Genomic DNA, 21,345 nt, shown 5'->3' on the forward strand with positions numbered 1-21,345 from the left:
AATCAATTATCTAAACAACGTAGCGCCCGCCCATCTTGTTCGGATAATCAAAGTTCCTTGTATTTAGAATGCTAATGTTTTCCTTGTGTGTTGTTGTTTTAGCTTTAACATGATAGATCATTATTTAGGATATGGATGAATCCTTCTAATTCTGCTTCTGTATCCAAATACCCTGTACATCAACAGTAATGTGTAATGTTGTTCCATGAAAGTATCGTTTAACAAATGAGCTGATGAGAATTAAAAGATTGCTGGAAAATCAAAATCTAGCTCTCAAGCGGACCCCTCAAATATATTTTGTACCTGATTCCAGCCCTAGTTCAGAGATTAGATACATCTTGTATTTTATAGAAAATTTGCTCTTATGCCTACTCGTGCTATTTTTAAGCTGTTAGAACATTACAGTGCAGTGCAGGCTCTTTTGCCCTCGATGGTTCCACAGGTTGGCGCAACAATCTGAAGCCCATCGAACCTACACTATTCCATTCTCTTCCATGTGCCTATCCAATAGCCATTTAAATGCCCTTAAAGTTGGCGAGTCTGCAACTGTTGCAGGCATAGCATTCCATGTCCCTACTACTCTCTGAATAAAGAAACTACCTCTGACATCTGACTTATATCTATCACCCCTCAATTTAAAGCTATGTCCCCTCATGGCTGTCTGAGAAAAAGGTTCTCAATGTCCAACCTGTCTAAACCTCTGATTATCTTGTATGTCTCAATCAAGTCACCTCTCCAATGAAAACAGCCTCAAGTCCCTCTTAAGACCTTTCCTCCGTACCAGGCAACATCCGAGTAAATCTCCTCCGAACCCTTTCCAAAGCTTCCACATCCTTCCTATAATGCAGTGACCAGAACTGTACACAATACTCCAAAGGTGGCCACACCACAACTGCAGCATGAACTCATGGTTCCGAAACTCAATCTCTACCAATAAAAGCTAACACACCGTATGCCTGCTTAACAAACCTATCAATCTGGGTGGCAACTTTCAAGGATCTATGTACCTGGACACAGATATCTCTGCTCATCTTCACGACCAAGAATCCTACCATTAGCCAAGTATTCTGCATTCCTGTTCCTCCTTCCAAAGTAAATCACCCCATACTTTCCATATTAAGCTCTATTTGCCACCTCTCAGCCTAGCTCTGCAGCTTATCCATGTCTCTCTGTAACCTACAGCATCCTTTGTCACTATCCACAACTCTACTGACCTTAGTTTCATCTGCAAATTTACAAACCCATCCTTCTATGCCCTCAGCCAGGTCATTTATAAAAATGACAAACAGTAGACCAAAACAGATCATTGCAGTACCCCACTAGTAACAACTCCAGGATGAATATTTTCCATCAACCTCTGCGTATGTACATATCCCTTTCCATCACTAAAGTAAACATAACTGAATTGTGGTCATTATCACCAACCTCACCTACCTCCAAATCTAACACCTGGCCAGGTTTGTTACCCAGTACCAAATCTAATGTAGCCTCCCCCCTTGTCCTGCCTGCATACTGTGTCAGGAGACCCTCCTGCACACACTGGACAAAAACTGACCCATCCAAAGTACTTGAACAATAGTATTCCCAGTCAAATTTGGAAAGTTAAAGACCCCATGTTGATTTGCCTAGTTATTTATATTTGTTTTTGTATCTTCTACAGTGCTTTTGCTCGTTACCCGAATGGGGTTGTGGTCCATTATTTCTGTTGCAAAGACCGCAAGGTTTGTCCCACAGAGGCATAGATGTGACCAGTCAAAATCAGGATGCAAGACCCTCCTGTGTTCTCAAAGTCGACATTTGAACAAGATGAACTTTCAGATAGGTGGCCTGACTCTGTATTAGAGGATGAGTGGGCAGATGGTATGCACTGTGTAATATATTGTTAGTTTCATTAATATTGTGTACAGAAACTGATATTGGCATGGATACTCTATACTTACTTTTGTGAATTGCTGAGAAACTGGAAGCTAATTTCTGTGTACAGTTGTATATTTGATCTTTGCCATTTCCAGAAAATAGTTGCACTAGATCCAGAGTCTGAAAGAGCACTGTCTCAGTGCTTCAAGTTTTTTTTAAAGACTCTGTTTTTGGACTTCTCTAGAGATTAAATTCCTGATGAAGAGGTGTGACATTTTGAGGGTTTACCTCAAATCTTCTGTTCAGATTGTAATTTCACCCTTTATTTGCACCTTGCATTTATTATGAGTGTTGTGTGCCTTGTTCTAACATGCAAAAAAAAACTAAGCTTTCATAGTGACGCATTATGTATATAAATAACATGTTCATGACTAGTATGGACTCAACTCCATGCTACACCATTTGTCTTCTGACAGTATTGAAGCCATGCAGCTCATTTGATGATTTCTCTAATTTGGAATCTTGAATCTATATATGTTAACAAGATTGGGTGTATCTTGTAACTTCTCTTCACACGTGCTTAGAAGTCTAGTTTGAATTGAAAGAATAATTTTATTGCACAAAATACCACTTTATATTTCTTTCACTTTTAAATCTCACTTATTAAAGTAACTTGTAATTTGAAGTACAAAACCAATCCCCGCCTCTTTTTGGCTGGGAAGCAATTTTGTAGTTGCACTTGATTTGATTCCCTTAATCTGCCTATCTGAATTGAAAGAAGAAACAAAACCCAAGGATTTTTAGCTGCTGATTGCCAGTATTTGAAGTGGAAATTCTGAGTGTATGAATGTCAGATAAGAATATGACCAAGTTCAGTGGTGATCTTCTGCACCTTTCCTCCAGAACTATTGGGCAAAAATCACTACCCAGGCAATATGAATGATCTACCAGAGGACTATGGGACTGCTGCAATCTTGTCTTTTGGTAACAGTCAGTTCTGCTGTAATGCATGTTTCTTCGATGCGAATTGGCTTTAACGCGATTGAAGAATTTAGACCATTATTTGTAAAAAGCAAACTTTCCTAACCTGTACTGGGTATAATGCGACCCCAGCCCATTAGTTTAAATGGCGCTGCTACAATGAGTTTTTCTTATAACGTGGGATTACATGGAAACGGAACTGTGTTACATCAGAACTGACTGTGTAGTAATGACTAAAAAGGTAAATTTTAAACAGTATTCAAAATGAATAGGAATATTTTTGTGTCTCTGGCTAAATGCAATTGGTGATGTCTGGTTGTCAAAATGAATTTGTTCCAGTATAAATCCTGTTGAGTGCTAAGCACCAAGTTTGAATTTTAATATTTAGCGAATGGTTAGGTTTTGGAAATGGGTTTATAGTTTTGTTTCAAAAAATGTTGCTATTTCTAAAGTGGAAGATTTTGAAAATTGTCTTTCTGCACGTTCCCATCTGAATCCTATTCATGCCATCTATTCCAATGAGCTGGGATACTGTAAAATCACGTAAATACTGATCAATTATTTGCTTTGACAACACTTTTAAGAACAATATGTGGAAACATATGAAGACTGGAAAATGGAGTTTGAAGAAGTAATTTGTTATTGATTATTCAAAGGATCCTGATAGTAAGCCTCAAGGGTACAAAACATCCATGTCAGTTTTGCATGTCAGACTTTCAGTACACTATTCTGAATTGTTGTGTTGATCCTAAGTTTAGGATTAATGTAGGTACTCGAGTAATAGTCAAATTTTTTCGACGACCTTTTAAGATTATATTCATGCCTGTCAAAATTCATACCATATTGTTAGCAGAAGCCCAACTATCTCTAAACGAATAAAGAAAAATGAACAACTAATTACAGTAATTCTGAAAACCCGAAGTGGAACACAACAGCCAGCGGACTAGAAGACTGGGAGCATAGCGAAACAACCGGCAGACTGGAAAGCTGGAGTGGGACATGACGACCAGCACACTGATTCATCTGTTATCTTATGAAGAACTACAGTCGACTTTTGCATGAGAGCGACAATATCGAGTATATACGTTAATTCCTAATGGCCGCCTTGCATTATTGCATTTCAACTTGGAGCCCCCAAGTTGAAAAATAGAAAATAGACCGAAGCTTGCTTGCATGGCAAACCTCCGTAAAATTATCAGCTGGACAAAGGAAAAACAAGCAGGTTAAGGAAGTTGTGGATATCAATAAACTGAATTCTGTCTTCTGGAGAACAAACAAAACTCCAGACTGACCATAGATCTGCATCATGTCTAAATGTTGGAGTGCTCACCGACTTAAATTGGGATAATATCTGGAAGAACAGAAATAATTTGGAGGGCAGAGATAAGGAATTAATCATGGATAAAATATTTAAATGGACTGTTTGTGCAACAGATGACATCACGTTAACAATACAGCAAGTCCTCATTTAAAGTTTTATAGGGTTCCTGAAAATGAAAACTTTCAGTGAAACATTGTTGCAGTTGGGTTTCGCCTGACCTATTTTATCAGAGCAAAACAATTATACCAAGTTTAAATATTTTACATTATTTCATTCACCAAATGTAGAAATTTAGTAATGTATAAAAAGATGAACAATAAAAATGTAACTTGCTACTTATAGTACCTTCTTTTCACCAGTATTCCTGCTTCCTAACCCTTCTGCTCCTTTTCCTCCTGGTTGGTCCAGACCCTTCGTGAGTCATGGCCTCTGGGAGGCATGGTGGCACAGTGGTTAGCACTGCTGCCTCACAGCGCCAGAGACCGGGGTTCAATTCCCGACTCAGGCGACTGACTGTGTGGAGTTTGCACATTCTCCCCGTGTCTGCGTGGGTTTCCTCCGGGTTCTCCGGTTTCCTCCCACAGTCCAAAGATGTGCAGGTTGGGTGAATTGGTCATGCTAAATTGCCCATAGTGTTAGGTAAAGGGGTAAATGTTGGGGAATGGGTGGGTTGCGCTTTGGCAGGTCGGTGTGGACTTGTTGGGCCGAAGGGCCTGTTTCCACACTGTAAGTAATCTAATCTAATCTTTGCTCTGACCACTTCTCCTGGTTTACGTTCTTACTCAAGATCCAGAAGCTGGAGCTGCAGTGTTATCGAAGTGAGAGTCCTGATTGTTCTGGGGCTTCTGCAGTATTTTTTCAAATGCTCCCACTTGCGTCTCCTTAACCCTCACCTTGAGCATGGTTTGGGAGAAGGCAGGAGCAGCTTTGAAAATAATTTGATCACATGAATTACAAAAGACCCAGCATCTCTCAACCATAGGTGCTTGCACTTCCACAATATCAGACCCTCAGCTTTGGATAAAATCTGGATCATGAATGGGAATGCAGAGATGTAAGTAGAGCATGGGTGAGCTAAGGAGTGAGAATAAGGTTATAACCCATACGTTGACAAGGGAGAAGCCATCACCTGAAGCTTCAAGGTGGAGAAAGAGGACAACTCTGAGGACAAGGAGCAAATGCAGTGTCCATACTTTCGTGCAGGAATCAATGTTAAAACATTGTTAAAATCAATGTTAAAAATCTTGCAATGCTGAACAGGATGATGGGCCCAATTAACTTTCTGACGTTAAAGTGAAATTATATTGAACAGGGTAACTTTAAATGAGATCTTTCTGTATTACATTAAGCACCATGCAAAGAATAAAGGAATTTGATTGAATAGTGACGATTAGGCACCAATTTTTAAAAATTTAACGGTGACACGGAGAATGTGGCAGCTTGATATTGCTTTCTATATTTACTGAATTTGGATCTGTGTGATCATGTTTGAATTTTTCTGTGTTTCATATTTTGTACTTAAAGTTGTCCAGTATATGCTTGTAAGAATTTTTTATTAACTATCCAGAATGAAGCATCAATGGCCGAGTGGAATTCAGCTCTGACTGGGTCTTGACTTCCATTTTTTGCTATCAATAGAATTTTGAATTTAGTTGGGATAACTTCCATTCGGTTATACATGTTTGCATATTCACCAAAAAAAACTTCATTATTTACAATAAATTGATATTTGTTTGTTTATTTTGAAAGATCCTGTAAAAAAAAAACACTTGTACTAAACAAGCTAAAGTGGAATTTCTGGATAGAGAGAATGCATTTGTTTTCCCAGGACTGTTTGCATGTTATTGTGACCATTGCGATCCCTTTATCTGCCACATCTGTGTTTTTGCAGCAAAAGTAAAAGTTGGGTAATGTTATTGCCTAATCTGCTAAATTTCTGACTCATTAAAATATAGTGCTCCTTTTTTACCTGAAATTTGTCTGAACATAGATAATTTTTAAAACCTTTCCTCTTCCTGAGAGAAATCAAAAGTTGGTCATTCAAGGTCACTGACTTTTAAGGTTATGTTTAGTACCACATTAGCATTTTTCCTGTGCCTCCCCTCCCAAGTAAAAGATAGAATATTGAAATTCTAGGCACCTCATTGGTAGAAATAGTTTGTGTTCTTACCTCAAGATTTGATTGTTGTATTTACAAAACCTTCCAATTCTGCAATAGATTTGTGCTTGACTTGTGAAGTAAGCCTGTGTTCGGTAAAATGATCGCATCTAATACAATTTTGGGACAGGATAAGACTAGATCATAGTCTACGTATAGGGATTTTCATTATTCCAACGGGCAAATATGCAACCAATAATCATAATTAGGTTCACATATGAATTGTGCCTCCAAATCTAAGTATTGGAGAACATTTGGCACCTGTGAATCCACACTTCTACATTAGTGCCTTCAGTACATGATGGAAGTAAGCAAGGTGGTACAAGTACTTATAAACCATAAGTTACAGCTTAGTTTTACTATAGTTAATGTTGTGAATATTGCCATAATTTTCTCTCCCAGTTCCTCCACTGAACAATAGCTGTCAACCTCTTCTCACAGCAGGTCCCGCCAAATGTAAACTGAAGTTGACTCTTCAACTGCAAAGTGCATGGATGCAGTGGCTGTTAACAGATTTAGTGACTTGAACTTGGAATTTTCTGAATCAAAATATGGGAGTATAAAATATTAATGAAATAAAAGACACAATACAATAGAGAAATAACTCTCATAGTTTTTTAAAAATGATCTGAAGTGCCTAAATGTGGAGGGGAGAAAAACATTTTCATCGACTGCCATTATATTTCTAGTTAGTCTTAACTACTGCACACCATTCTGATCTTCTCTCTTATTGCAAGGCATTGCTATGGAGATGTTAAGGAATAAAACTTGAAGGGAAAATACTGTCAATATTAACAACAAATGCTTTTCAGTTACTTTTGGAAAAATCAACTCTTCTCTGCTCACACTCCAGAAGTTCTACGTTTTGATAGTGCAATGTCACACCTAACCTCTAATGATTGAAAAGCTTGTGCACTTTTTAGTCTTTTTAGAAATTAAAGATTTGCTCAACAGCGATTCTGATGACTTCTATATTTTGTGTTCATCTCAAATGCTTTTGTATTATTTTAAGCTATATTTGTACGTTTGTATAAATGAAAATCATTTTTATGTTCCATTTTACTTGTCCTGCTTTACTGAAAAAAAAATAGAAAATGAAATAGCAAAGAATGCTTACGACTCTAAATATTGTTTGGTTATAGAAATGCATTTTTGGGAAATCATGGCATGTGCATTTAATGTAATTCTTCATAAAAATATTTAGGTTCATAGTGTAAGCTCATTTAGGTTCTCTCTTTTGAAACAGAAATTAGAATGCAGTAACAGCTACAATATCCCTGGCTTCAGGAATTACTAACTGTTGAACTGAAAGTGCCCATATGTTAAGATGTCAACTGAGTGGTGAGGCTTAGCTATAATAATGTCTGAAGGCACGTAAATTCTAAGCACTGATTGACTCCAACCATAAGTGAAATATGAAAAGGCAGTCCATTGCTTACCTAGTTAAGGCCTTTAAAAAGAGGCTAAAAAGAATCTAAAATTGAGATTTAATGCAATGAGCAATTGTTTTCACTCTTTTTCATTGAGAGAAATATTTATGTTATAAGAAATTACTGGATTAGCATTTACAATAATTTTGACTAGTTGGTTTATTTTTGCCAAATTACACAGCTTTGAATCATATAAATCCTATATGGAGTCATAGAGATGTACAGCGTGGAAACAGACCCTTCGGTCCAACCCGTCCATGCCGAACAGATATCCCAACCCACCTACCAGTACCCGGCCCATATCCCTCCAAACCCTTCCTATTCACATACCCATCCAAATGCCTCTTAAATGTTGCAATTAAACCAGCCTCCACCACTTCCTCTCGCAGCTCATTCCATACACGTACCACCCTCTGTGTGAAAAAGTTTTCCCTTAGGTCTCTTTTATATCTTTCCCCTCTCACCCTAAACCTATGCCCTCTAGTTCTGGATTCCCTGACCCCATGGAAAAGACTTTGCCTATTTACCCTATCCATGCCCCTTATAATTTTGTAAACCTCAAAGGTCACCCATCAGGCTCTGCTCCAAGGAAAACAGCCCCAGCCTCTTCAGCCTCTCCCTATAGCTCAAATCTTCCAACCCTGGCAACATCCTTGTAAATCTTTTCTGAACCCTTTCAAGTTTCACAACATCTTTCCGATAGGAAGGAGACCAGAATTGCACGCAATATTCCAACAGTGGCCAAACCAATGTCATGTACAGCGCAACATGACCTTCCAACTCCTGCACTCAATACTCTGGCCAATAAAGGAAAGCATACCAAATGCCGCCTTTACTATCCTATCTACCTGCGACTCCACTTTCAAGGAGCTATGAACCTGTGACTCCAAGATCTGTTTGTACTGTAACGCTCCTTAGGACCTTGCCATTAAGTATATAAGTCCTGCTAAAATTTGCTTTTCCAAAATGCACCACCTTGCATTTATCTGAATTAAACTCCATCTGCCTCTTCTCAGCCCATTGGCCCATCTGATCAAGACCCTGTTGTAATCTGAAGTAACCCTCTTCGCTGTCCACTGCACCTCCAATTTTGGTGTAATCTGCAAACTTACTAACTGTACCTCTTATGCTCGCATCCAAATCATTTATGTAAATGGCAAAAAGTAGAGGACCCAGCACCGATCCTTGTGGCACTCCATTGGTCACAGGCCTTCGGTCTGAAAAACAACCCTCCACCACCACCCTCTGCCTTCTACCTTTGAGCCAGTTCTGTATTCAACTGGCTAGCTCTCCCTGTATTCCGTGAGATCTAACCTTGCTAATCAGTCTCCCATAGGGAGCCTTGTGGTACACCTTACAGAAGTCCGTATAGATCACATCTACAGCTCTGCCCTCATCAATCCTCTTTGTTACTTCCTCAAAAAACTCAAGTTTGTGAGACATGAAGCCATGTTGACTATCCCTAATCAGTCCTTGCCTTTCCAAATACATATACATTCTGTCCCTCAGGATTCCCTCCAACAACTTGCCCACCACCAACGTCAGGCTCACTGGTCTATAGTTCCCTGGTTTGTCCTTAACACCCTTCTTAAAGAATGACACCACATTAGCCAACCTCCAGTCTTCCGGCACCTCACCTTTGACCATCAATGATACAAATATCTCAGCAAAAGGCCCAGCAATCACTTCTCTAGCTTCCCAAAGAGTTCGAGGGTATACCTGATCAGCTCCTGAGGATTTATCCACCTTTGTGTTTCAAGACATCCTGCACTTCCTCCTCTGTAATTTGGATATTTTGCAAAGTGTCACTATCTGTTTCCCTACAGACTATATCTTCCATATCCTTTTCCACAGAAAATACTGATTCAGAATACTCATTTAGTATCTCCCCCAATTTCTGTGGCTCCACACAAAGGCCGCCTTGCTGATCTTTGAGGGACCCTATTTTCTCCCTGGTTACCCTTTTGTTCTTAATGTATTTGTAAAAACCCTTTGGCAAATAGCTTTGGATTCTCCTTAATTCTATCTCATGTCCCCGTTTTGCCCTCCTGATTTTTCTGTCTCAAGTATACTCCTACTGCCTTTATATTCTTCTAAGGATTCACTTGATCTATCCTGTCTATACCTTACATATGCTTCCTTCTTTTAACCAAACCCTCAATTTCTTTAGTCATCCAGCATTCCCTATACCTACCAGCCTTTCCTTTCACCCTAACAGAAATATACTTTCTCTGAGTTCTCATTATCTCATTTCTGAAGGCTTCCCATTTACCAGCCGTACCGTTACCTGTGAATATCTGCCCCCAATCAGCTTTCGAACATTCTTGCCTAATACGCCAAAATTGGCCTTTCTCCAATTTAGAACTTCAACTTTTAGATCTGGTCTATCCTTTTCCATCGCCATTTTAAATCTAATAGAATTATGGTCGCTGGCCCCAAAGTGCTCCCCCACTGAGACCTCAGTCACCTGACCTGTCTTATTTCCCAAGAGTAGGTCAAGTTTTGCACCTTCTGTAGTAGGTACATCCACATACTGAATCAGAAAATTTTCTTGTACACACTTAACAAATTTCTTTCCATCTAAACCCTTAACACTATGGTAGTCCCAGTCTATATTTGGAAAGTTAAAATCCCCTACCTTAATAATAGGGTGGTTCTTACAGATAGCTGAGATCTCCTCACAAGTTTGTTTCTCAATTTCCGTCTGACTATTAGGAGATCTATAATACAATCCCAATAAAGTGATCATCCTTTCTTATTTCTCAGTTCCACCCAAATAACTTCCCTGGATGTATATCGAAAACACCACTCCCCCTCCTCTCTTGCTTCATGAAGCATTTGTGTTCTGGCACATTAAGCTGCCAGTCCTGTCCATCCCTGAGCCATGTTTCTGTAATTGCTATGATGTCCCAATCCCATGTTCCTAACCATGCCCTGAGTTCATCTGCCTTCCCTGTTAGGCCCCTTGCATTGAAATAAATGAAATTTAATTTTTAGTCCTACCTTGTCCCTGACTGTTTGACTCACTTCTGGTCTCAACTGTACCAGTCTCGGATTGACCTCTTTCCTCACTATCTCCCTGGGTCCCACCCACTTACTAGTTTAAATCCTCCCAAGCAGCTCCAGCAAATTTCCCTCCTATTATATTTGTCCCCTTTCAATGTAGGTGCAATCTGTCCTTCTTGTACAGGTCATTTCTACCCCAAAAGAAATTCCAATCATCCAAAAATGTGAATCCTTCTCCCATACACCAGCTCCTCAACCATGCATTCATCTTCTCTATCCTTCAATTCCTGCTCTCACTAGTTTGTAGCACCAGGAGTAATCCAGGTATTACTACTCTTGAGCACCTCCTTTTTAAGTTCCTCTCTTACTCTCTGTAATCTCCCTTCAGACTCTCAACCTTTTCCCTTTTTATGTCATTAGTTCCAATGTGGACAGTGACCTCTTGCTGGCCCCTCTCCCCCGTGAGAACATAGTGCACCCTCTCTGAGACATCCTTGATCCTGGCACCAGGGAAGCAACACGCCATTCTGATTTTTCGCTGCTGACCACAGAAACATTCGTTTATACCTTAGACTAGAGAATCCCCTAACACAATTGATCTCTTGGAATCTGACATACCCCTTGTTGCATTAGAGCCAGTGTCGATACCAGAAACTTGGCTGTTCGTGTTACGCTCCCCTGAGACTCCATTCCACCTTCCTCCCACCCACCCCCCCGCCCGACATTTTCCAAAACAGCATACTTGTTTGAAATATCTTCAGTTAACTTGCATGCTGAGAGGTTGCTTGCCAGCCATGCTGTTGCTCTCGAACAAAGGTAAGATGATGGCATGCAGCATGTTAATTAGCAAACAGTCCATTTTTTTAGGTTGTTTTGCAATTTTTTTTAAAATCAGTTGGCAAAGAGCAGTGCTGTTGATGTGAATTTCTGCTAAATATCAATAGACTGGATGGTGGGTTCCTGATCTTTAACGGGGGAGTTGAAGTCTGGGAGTAATAATGTCTCAAGTAGAGAATATCCGATTGCAGGGCGAACCTAAATATATCTAGTCTTTTGCTCCATACTGTACTTTGTCATGGCAATTTAGCACAGCTTAAGCTTAACTCTAGAAGTAGTTCACTCAGATAAGTGTTTGGTCAACATTGAGGACAGTAAATTTTAGAATAAACTAACAATAAACCTAAACAAACTGAAGGGGAGGGACAATAGAGACATGAAACCAGCTATCAACATAAGTTTGAATGTATCTTGGAAATGATAGGAGTGGCTGGAAAGCAGGTGCAATCTCAGAAGTTTTAAGGTACTGTGCAGCTGTGCCACTGACCAAGTGGACTGAACTGCAGTCCCCTCCCAGGATTGGCTGGGATGCTACAATTTCAAAGCCTATAAGCAAAAGAAAGGGTTAGCAGTCAAGATTCTCAGTCATGTCCACTATTTATGCAATCTAATTGACTCAATTTTTAGTCCGTTCTTTGAGCTGTTCTTCCATAAATAGCCTGCTGACATTCAGTTCTGTGTTCACAAGTTAAATAATGCCCACCTTTGTGACTTCAGGCTTGTACTGGTTCCCATGTGGCTTTATTGCTGCAAATGTTAGAAACGTCAATGAAAAAAGCTGGAAAATTTGTAAGGAAATGGGAAGAAAATATCTGCCTTTGATCATGCATCAGAATATCACTATCACAATTAGCAGGAAATGTAAAAAATAAACACTACCCTGTGACTCTGGTACTATTTTAGCTGGCTTTGGTTATATATATAAGTCATGCAGCACTGTAGCATAATGGTTATATTACTGAATAGCACAGAAGTATGGATTAATGATCTGGATATATGAGTTCAAGTCCCACCATACCAACTGGGGAATTGAAATTGTTAATTATGTAAAACTATAATTAAATAAAGTTATTATTAATAATGGTGATCATGTCATTAAAAATGTCTGGTTTTGCAGTGCTGTTCAGGGAATGAAATCTGGCATTCTCACTTACTTTGGCTTTCAAATTATTTTAGACCCATAGCAGTATAGTGCTGCCCTCTGAAATAGTCAGTTATAATAAACTGCTATGAAAATGGTTAATAAGAATAAACCAACTGATCTGAGGGTTGGAACAGTTTAGAAGTCAATGAGAAAAAACTATAGGGTTGATTCAGAAGGACAAAGTAGAGTATGAGTATAAACCTGCAGAAAGGATAAGAACTGACTGTAAAAGTTTCTATAAGCATGTAAAGAGAAAAATATGTCCCTGATAGAAACAGATAAACAATGGGGAACACAAATGGCTGACAAACTACTAAATTCATACTTCGCTTCTGTCTTTTCACAAAGGAGGCCACAAGTAATGTACTGGAAATTATGGGGAACACGGTTTAGTGAGAGAGAGACTGAAGCAAATCTGTATTAATCATAGAATCCCTACAATGGGGAAACAGACTATTTGGCCCCACAAGTCCACATCAACCCTCCAAAGAGTAACCCACCCAGACCCATTCTCTTAATCTATGCTCTACATTTCCCATCACTAATGCACCAAACCTACACATCCGTGACCACTATGGCAATTTAGCATAGCCAATTCACCTATCCTGCACATCTTTGGATTGTGGGAGGAAACTGGAACACCTGGAGGAAACCCACACAGACACTGAGAGAATGTGCCAACTTCACAAAGACAGTCGCTGGAAGCTGGAATCGAACCCAGGTCCCTGACTCTGTGAGACAACAGTGCTAACCACTGAGCCACCATGCCACCCATTAATGGAGAAATTAATGGGATTGAAGGCTGATAAATCCCGAGAGCCTGACAATCTATGTTCAAGAGTACTTAATGAAGTGCTCCTTGAAATTGTGGATGCCATGGTGGTCATCTTCAACTGTAAAATTAGCTCACATGGGATTGAAGGGTACTGTATTGAGATGGATAGAAAATTGGTTAGCAGGCCAAAAACAAAGAGTAGGAATAAATTAGTCTATTTCTGAGTGGTAGGCAGTGACTAATGGAATACTAGAGGTTCAGTGCTAGGACTGCAGCTATTCACAATATATGTTAATGATTTATATGAGGGAACTAAATGTATTATCTCAAAATTTGCAGAGGGCACCAAGCTGGGTGGCAGAGTGAGCTGCAAGAGGGATGCTGAGATGTTGCAGTGAGAGTTGGGTAGGCTGAGTGACTGGGCAAATGCACAGCAGATGCAATATAATATGGATAAATGTGACATTATCTATTTTAGTATCAAAAATAGCAAGGCAAATTGATTTTTGGCCATAAATTGAAAGAGGGGAATGTTGAGCGGGACCTGAAGGTCCTTGTACATCAATTGCTGAAAGCCAACACACAGGTGCAGCCGGCAGTAAAGAGGACAAACAACTTTGGCTTTCATAGTGAGAGGATTCCAGTGCAGGAACAAAGATACCTTGCTGCAGGAGAAAGTGAGGACTGCAGATGCTGGAGATCAGAGTCTAGAATGTCTTGCCAGAAAAGCACAGCAGGTCAGGCAGCATCCCAGGAGCTGGAGAATCGACATTTCGGGCATAAGCCCTTCGTTCCTGATCTTGCTGTCTTGCCGAAGGGCATTGGTGAGGCCACACCTGGAATAGTGTGTGCAATTTTGCTCTCCTCTGATAAAGAAGACTCTTGCAAAAGAGAATGCAGCAAGAAGTTTACCAAATTGATTCCTGGGTGGCCAGGTTAATGTATGTTGAGAGATTGAGTCAGTTAGGATTGTATTCACTGGAGTTTAGAAGAACAAGGAGGGTATCTCCTTGAAACCTGTAAGATTTTAACAGGAAAAGGCAGGTTAGATGCAAGAAGTGGGGGAGACCAGAACCAGAGTTAATAGTTTAAGAATAAGCCAACTGAGATGAAAAATTTCTTCACCTAGAAAGTGATCAGCTTGTGGAATTCACTCTCAAAATGTGCTTGAGAACAAAACATGTTTTCAAGAAGGAGATAGATACAGCTCTTGTGGCTAAAGAGATCAAGGGATATGAAGGGAGGAGAGGCTTTGACTCTTGAGCTTGATGCTCACCTGTGATTATAATGAATGATGAAGCAGGCTCAAGGGGCAGTTGGCCTACTCCTGCTCCTATCTTCTATGTTTCTATGTAAATATTTTGCCATTAAAGTTGATTAAATGTTACCACCCACCCTCCCATAACTATGAAAAATAGTCACCTATTTTGATCATGTCTAGATTCTATAGGTCTCAGTCCATGGCTTCCTGTTACTTAGAGTTGAAGTTCTCCAATCACAGTTTTTTCATCCTCGTGGAAGTCCATCTACCATGATCATACAAACCTTCAATTTTTTTCCACCAGTTTCCACCAGTCTTTTCGATTTGAATTATTATACTCTTAGTTCCATGTTTAATTCAGTTTCTTCAGGCAAAAGAACCAACATGGGTCCTATCTACACTATTCTTTTTATTGCTTATGTGGAAATCATCTAGTTTTTGTTACTTTTCCTGTTCTTGCTCTGATCTCTGGTATTTCATTGAACTTCTTGGAGAATTTCTTTCCCATTTCCTATTTCCACCTTTGTATTTTTTTGGCCCATTTACTTGTCCCATTTCCTATCTGGACTTGTCTCTACTTATTATTAATTTCCATTACTATATTTTGTTGTATTATCAATAATTTCCAGACATCATACTCGAGAGTGAAATAAAAAACATGCTTCGACGCTTGCCTGCATTAGACCACATCTGAGACCTAGCCCAAGTTTGTGCAAGACCTATCTCCTCTCACAATGGGTCAAAATCTATATGACCCTTTTGTCATATCTATTGGGACGTGAAAGGTATTAAAATTGTTAAACAGCTTTGGTTTAAAAAATTGGTTTTGCTGGATTTCAAAACGAATTCCACAAATCACATGATTTACAAGTTGGCCAAAAGTTCTGAAAGCTGTCTTGCTGTAGGGCAGTACGTAGAAGGGGAATATAGCCAGACTGATTACTCTTATGGGATTTTTCATCCATTGTTTGACTATCACACAAAACATCTTAACAAAGAGGGTTCAGACTCCCAGCTTCCAAGTCCAATTCAATAATACAAGGGGCATCTTGAATCTCATTGTGCTAGCAGTAGTGCTGAAAGAAGCTATCCATCTCCTAAGATATGTCGATTTCCCCAGGGAGGTGGAAACTCCTTTGTAAATGTGAAGAGTTTAGTAATGGCTATCCATTATCTGGCTGTGTCTGGCATTGTGATTTAAACACCTCTGAAATTTGAGAGATTTGATCAATATTTCTGAACTTTTGAGGTGTTTTGCTGTGAAACTCCTTACAGAGGACTGCACCAGATCTAGACTCTGAACTAAGCTGAAGGCTATAACTCCCTCAAATACCTGTTTACCAAAGGGATCTTGATGTACCTAGAAAACCAAAACCAAAAATCTACTAACCTTGTCAGGAACTCCCATCTCATTTTTGTGGCCTTATCACCAACTGTGAAAGAATTCTTTGACCGCACATTGCAGCCATCCAGACTCTGATCTTAAAGTTAACTGATAACTGCTACTATATATTTTTTGGTTTCAATAATCACAGATGTGAAACCCTGCTCCTGAACATGTACTCAAGAAAGATATGGTGTATGTGTGAAGCCACATAAAACAGGATTGAATATGTGGAATAAATCATCCTGTCACTTTAAAAATTGACTTCAAACAATTAGGGTCTTGGGAAATATGCCTCAGTCTTTTCAAAATTAAACCAATCTGTGGATGGAATGAGCTGCCAGAGGAAGTGCTGGAGGCTGGTACAATTGCAACATTTAAAAGGCATTTGGATGGGTAGATGAATAGGAAGGGTTTGGAGGGATATGGGTCAGGTGCTGGCAGGTGGGACTAGATTGGGTTGGGATATCTGGTCGGCATGGACGGGTTGAACTGAAGGGCCTGTTTCCATGCTGTACATCTCTATTGACAGAGTTATGGCAGGGAAATAAAAGGACTCGATCTGTGTACTGTATTCTGTAATGCTTTGTGTAATTTAATTGTGACTGACATCTACTCATAAAAGCTAAAAACACCAGTTTAGGAAGTGCTTGTGCATGCTCAATAAGCCTTCCTTTAACACACATATTACAACTAAAGTCAGATGCATGCACCAATTTCCTTTCTAGTCAACTCCACTAGTTCAATCCAATTTTAAATTTAGCCATGTGATGATATGGCTAATTGCATAGATTTTAAACTTTATCTCGCTTAATATTAGAAGCATTTCAGGCATGTTTCTTTCATCAACAAAGAATAACTAGTTTATTGCAAATAAAACCTTGGGCTGTCCAAAATGATGATGTGATAGCAGTGCTGCATGCAAGCTCTTACCTGCTCCCATCTGCTTTCTTTTTCTTTCACTTTTTTTCATTTCATTTTTGTTTTCTTCAGCAGCATCGGTGCCGCAGCGAGAGCAGGTCATGTGCAGAATAATGGCAGCCTTCCAGCAATTGGACGCTGCAGCACCACTGACGTCTTCCCTGCATTCAGGGCCAGCAGCTATGGATTCTTCAAGATGGTGGTACCGGTGAGACAATATCTCTGAGGATTCTTGATATGGTGGCGGCCTGACCTGGCAGCGGAACTGGGGTCTCCTGGTGTTGGCCAGACAGCAACGACAGCATGGTATGCCTGAAGAGGGAACTCCTGGCGTCATCAAGGCAGCAGCAGAGTCAGGAACTCCTGGGTGGAAGGTGAGTGTGGCTTCAGCATGGGACTTGGTGTCGACAAGGTAGGCCCAGTAGCAAAGCAACGGTAACTAAAGAGTAGTGACTCCTATGTTGGGCCCTGCACAGACTGTGTCAAGGTGGTGGAGGAGGGGCAGCGACGCAGGTGTTGTGTCGCTGGTGAGCTGACTTGGGATTCATGGAGGTGGCAGAACAAAGACAGACTTTCTTTCAGTTATATTTTTTACTCTTTATTGTTTAACATCTGTCACCATTTTGAATAGTTTGTGTTGTATTTACTGTATTATTCACTATAAAATGCAAGTGACCAATTATTCAATCATTCAAATTCAAATTAACTATGCAATGATTATTGACAGAAAAGCATTTAGACTGTGCAAAAAAAAAACATGTTAAGTTTGGAGTGTCAAATCATAGAATCCCTACAGTACAGAAACCGGCCATTTGGCGCAACAAGTCCATACCGACCCTTCAAGTCCATACTAGACCCATTCCTCTACACTATTATTCTATGTTTCCCCTGACTAATGCACCTAACCAAAAAAAATCCCTGATCAGTACGGGCAATTTAGCTTTATCAATTCACCTGACCTGCACATCTTTGAACTGTGGGAAGAACCCGGAGGAAACCCACGCAGACACAGGGCGAGTGTGCAAACCCCACACAGACAGCCACTCGAGGCTGGAATTGAACGCGGGTCCCTGGCACTGTGAGGCAGCAGTGCCAACCATTGAGCCATCGTGCCATCCTTGTACTTATAGTTGAAAATTTTGTGCATAAAAATGTATTTTTAATTTTACATTTTAGAAAAAGTCTGAACGCATCCACTTCATGCCTGAAACTGGATCGATCGGATCATCGTGCATTTAGACAATTTCAGGCAAACCCTTAGTCATGCGTATACAGCCCATTTTAGTGCATTGGGTAGAAATTGTCATATTGGAGGTTTTTAAGAAACTTTCCTTTAAGAAATTCCCTCTTTTGTAGATCAGGTGACTATTCCCTTATCCATCCATTTCCTCCACCTTCACAGTCTTTTGCCCTTCCATTTAAGTTGTAGGTTTGTGGTATTCAATAAGTTCACCTGTTAAAAAAATACCCTTCTTAAAAGTATTCCCTTAACTAAAAAAAATCTGATGCTCAAGTGTTTAAGTTTCAGTTTGTAGTTTGATAGTAATGCTGGCTGGTTCTTGCCTGAGCAAAGGATTGTACCAGGATCCCTTTTTGCCTCCCTCCATGAATTCTGCCTGTTGTCAGATCTTCAAGTTAAAGTGAAAAGTCTTCTCCTTGTTATTGTTTAATTTCCGCACTTGGTGAATGACCCCCAGTTGAGGGAAAAAAATGAAATTGTATTTAAAGTGTTAATTTAAGTGTTAAGTGTTAATTAAAGTGTTAATTTAGCCTGGCTTCAGTCATTGCAGCATACCTACCATCAGTTACCATCGGTTCCTGCCATTCTGTAACGTTTTTGTTTTGAATGCTTTCTGTGCTTCAATTTCAGCAGGGTTTTTAAATAACCACACAAAGAAAGGACGTGATCAGAGTTGTCAAATCCAGCATGTTAGGCAAGAGATGAAGGTAGGCAAAAGCCATTGTTGAAAGTCAGTAGTAATGTTCGGAGTGCTGTGAACAGGCTGCAGAAGGATAATATGCTGAGTCACAACGTCAGCAGAAGAAAGGAATGCTAAAAGTGCTTATTTCCCAGTCCTGTTAATATGAGGCATTATATCTGCATGCTGCTCCAAAATCTGGGCATGTCTGTTGAACTGAGGTTAAGAGACATAAGGAAAAGTTTGTTAGGTTGTATTCTATCTCATCTCTAGCTTCCTAATCATTTTACCTAACTATTCCTTCCGTTTTGTCGATAAGTACTTTGTGTTCATTTCCAAAAGAGACAGATGAAGCAGACCATGTAAGTTTTAAGAGTGTTGGAAGTAGCGAGTAGTGAAGGATGAATAGGTTTAGTTTCTTTGAAAGTAGATGAATCACTAGGCTTGGATTAATAGCCCAAATCTTCCAAATGCAACATTCATAATTAAATTTCTACTCATCCCTTTTTTTTAAACTCTCTTTCCATTCCCCGTATTTCCAAGCTCACTTTGTAATGCTGGGGATTTCGGAAATGCACAGTGTATCTTTTCATCAAACTGAATCCAAGTACTGTAGGTGAATCAGGGAAGCCAAGTCACATTCCTTTTTTTAAAAAGAAGAGCAGTAACTACTCTGGTAAATTCATCTATTTACTAACGTGCTGGACAGCTATGGGGCATTTACACTCAATGTAAGTGGATAAGGGGATGGAAGGGTTAAGTTATGTGAGTAAGGAGCAATATGCATAGGGTGACAGGGTGGGTCAGGGACAAGAGAGGATAAACGAGGTGGATTGGGAGTGGAACAGAGGAAAAGTATCAAGGAGGAGTGGGACAGAAAGGGATAAAGGCTACAAATGAGGATCTTGTTTTATACTTAACCAGGATTGGATGTTTGGGAGGGATGCTTTGGGTCACTTCTGGAAGTTAAGGAGGACCCAAACAGTCACTTGGGTCCAGAGGTCTGCAAGAAGGAGTTGGTTTTGGATGGTGGTTATGTGGTTAAAGTCAGAGAGCATTTAATTCCACAAACTTCTGCCTAACTATTTGTAAGTCAGTGCAATGACTGCCATGAGATCTGATGTGTTTTTAAGGTGTTACCTATGGCCTCAGAGGCCAGATCTCTCCCAGGCTAAGAAAGGCAAGAAATGAAATAAAGCTGTGACCACCATGATTCAGTTCTCTCAGGTTATATAGAACATAGAACATTACAGCATAGTACAGGCCCTTTGGCCCGCGATGTTGCGCCACCCTGTCATACTATTCTGAAGACCATCCCACCAACACTATTCCATGTACGTCCATTTGCCTGTCCAATGACGACTTAAATGCACTTAAACTTGGCGAATCTACTACCATTGCAGGCAAAGCATTCCATATCCTTACTACTCTCTGAGTAAAGAAACTACCTCTGACATCTGTCTTATACCTATCTCCTCTCACTTTAAAGTTGTGTCCCCTCGTGTTTGCCGTCCCCATACTTGGAAAATGGCTCTCCCTGTCCACACTATCTAACCCTCTGATTATCTTGTATGTCTCTATTAAGTCACCTCTCAACCTTCTTCTCTCTAACGAGAACAGCCTCAAGGCCCTCAGCCTTTCTTCATAAGACATTCCTTCCGTACCAGGCAACATCCTAGTAAATCTCCTCGCCACCCTTTCCAAAGCTTCCACATCCTTCTTATAATGCGGTGACCAGAACTGTACACAGTACTCCAAGTGTGGCCATACCAGAGCTTTGTACAGCTGCGGCATAGCCTCTTGGTTCTGGAACTCAATCCCTCTATTAATAAAGGCCAAAACACTGTATGCCTTCTTAACAACCCTGTCAATCCGGGTGGCAACTCCCAACCCATGGACACCAAGATCTCTCTGCTCATCTGCACTGTCAAGAAACCTACCATTAGCCCAGTACTTTGCATTCCGATTACTCCGGCCAAAGTGTATCACCTCACACTTGTCCACATTAAACTCCATTTGCCACCTCTCAGACCAGCTCTGCATCCTATCTATGTCTCTCTGCAACCCACTACATCCTTCGTCACTATCCACAACTCCACCGACCTTAGTGTCGTCCGCAAATTTACTAACCCACCCTTCTAAGCCCTCATCCAGGTCATTTATAAAAATGACGAACAGCAGTGGACCCAACACCGACCCTTGCAGTACGCCGCTAGTAACTGGACACCAAGATGAACATGTTCCATCAACTACAACCCTCTGTTTTCTTTCAGCAAGCCAATTACTGATCCAAATTGCTATGTCTCCCACAATCCCATTCCTCCGCATTTTGTATAATAGCCTACTGTGGG

General features: G+C 40.1%; 2 protein-coding genes across 3 annotated transcripts in view; both read left to right on the plus strand.

Moving 5' to 3' along the window:
• Nucleotides 1-11,449, plus strand: part of LOC140476560 (vam6/Vps39-like protein) — a 104,290-nt gene extending 92,841 nt beyond the window's left edge. For both annotated transcript variants that reach the window (XM_072569356.1, XM_072569357.1), the window contains one exon: nt 1,661-11,449. In XM_072569356.1, coding sequence (XP_072425457.1) covers nt 1,661-1,742 — 82 coding nt within the window. In that variant the 3' untranslated portion in view covers nt 1,743-11,449. The remainder of the gene's footprint in view (nt 1-1,660) is intronic.
• Nucleotides 11,450-13,511: 2,062 nt separating this feature from the next.
• LOC140476007 (cytosolic phospholipase A2 zeta-like) overlaps nt 13,512-21,345 on the plus strand; it is a gene marked incomplete at its 3' end in the record, with an annotated part of 132,360 nt that continues 124,526 nt past the window's right edge. Inside the window, exons 1-2 of the mRNA XM_072567910.1 lie at nt 13,512-13,657; nt 17,148-17,283. Coding sequence (XP_072424011.1) covers nt 13,512-13,657; nt 17,148-17,283 — 282 coding nt within the window. The remainder of the gene's footprint in view (nt 13,658-17,147; nt 17,284-21,345) is intronic.

The sequence above is a fragment of the Chiloscyllium punctatum genome, chromosome 4 (assembly GCF_047496795.1).
Source record: "Chiloscyllium punctatum isolate Juve2018m chromosome 4, sChiPun1.3, whole genome shotgun sequence".
NCBI lineage: Eukaryota > Metazoa > Chordata > Chondrichthyes > Orectolobiformes > Hemiscylliidae > Chiloscyllium > Chiloscyllium punctatum.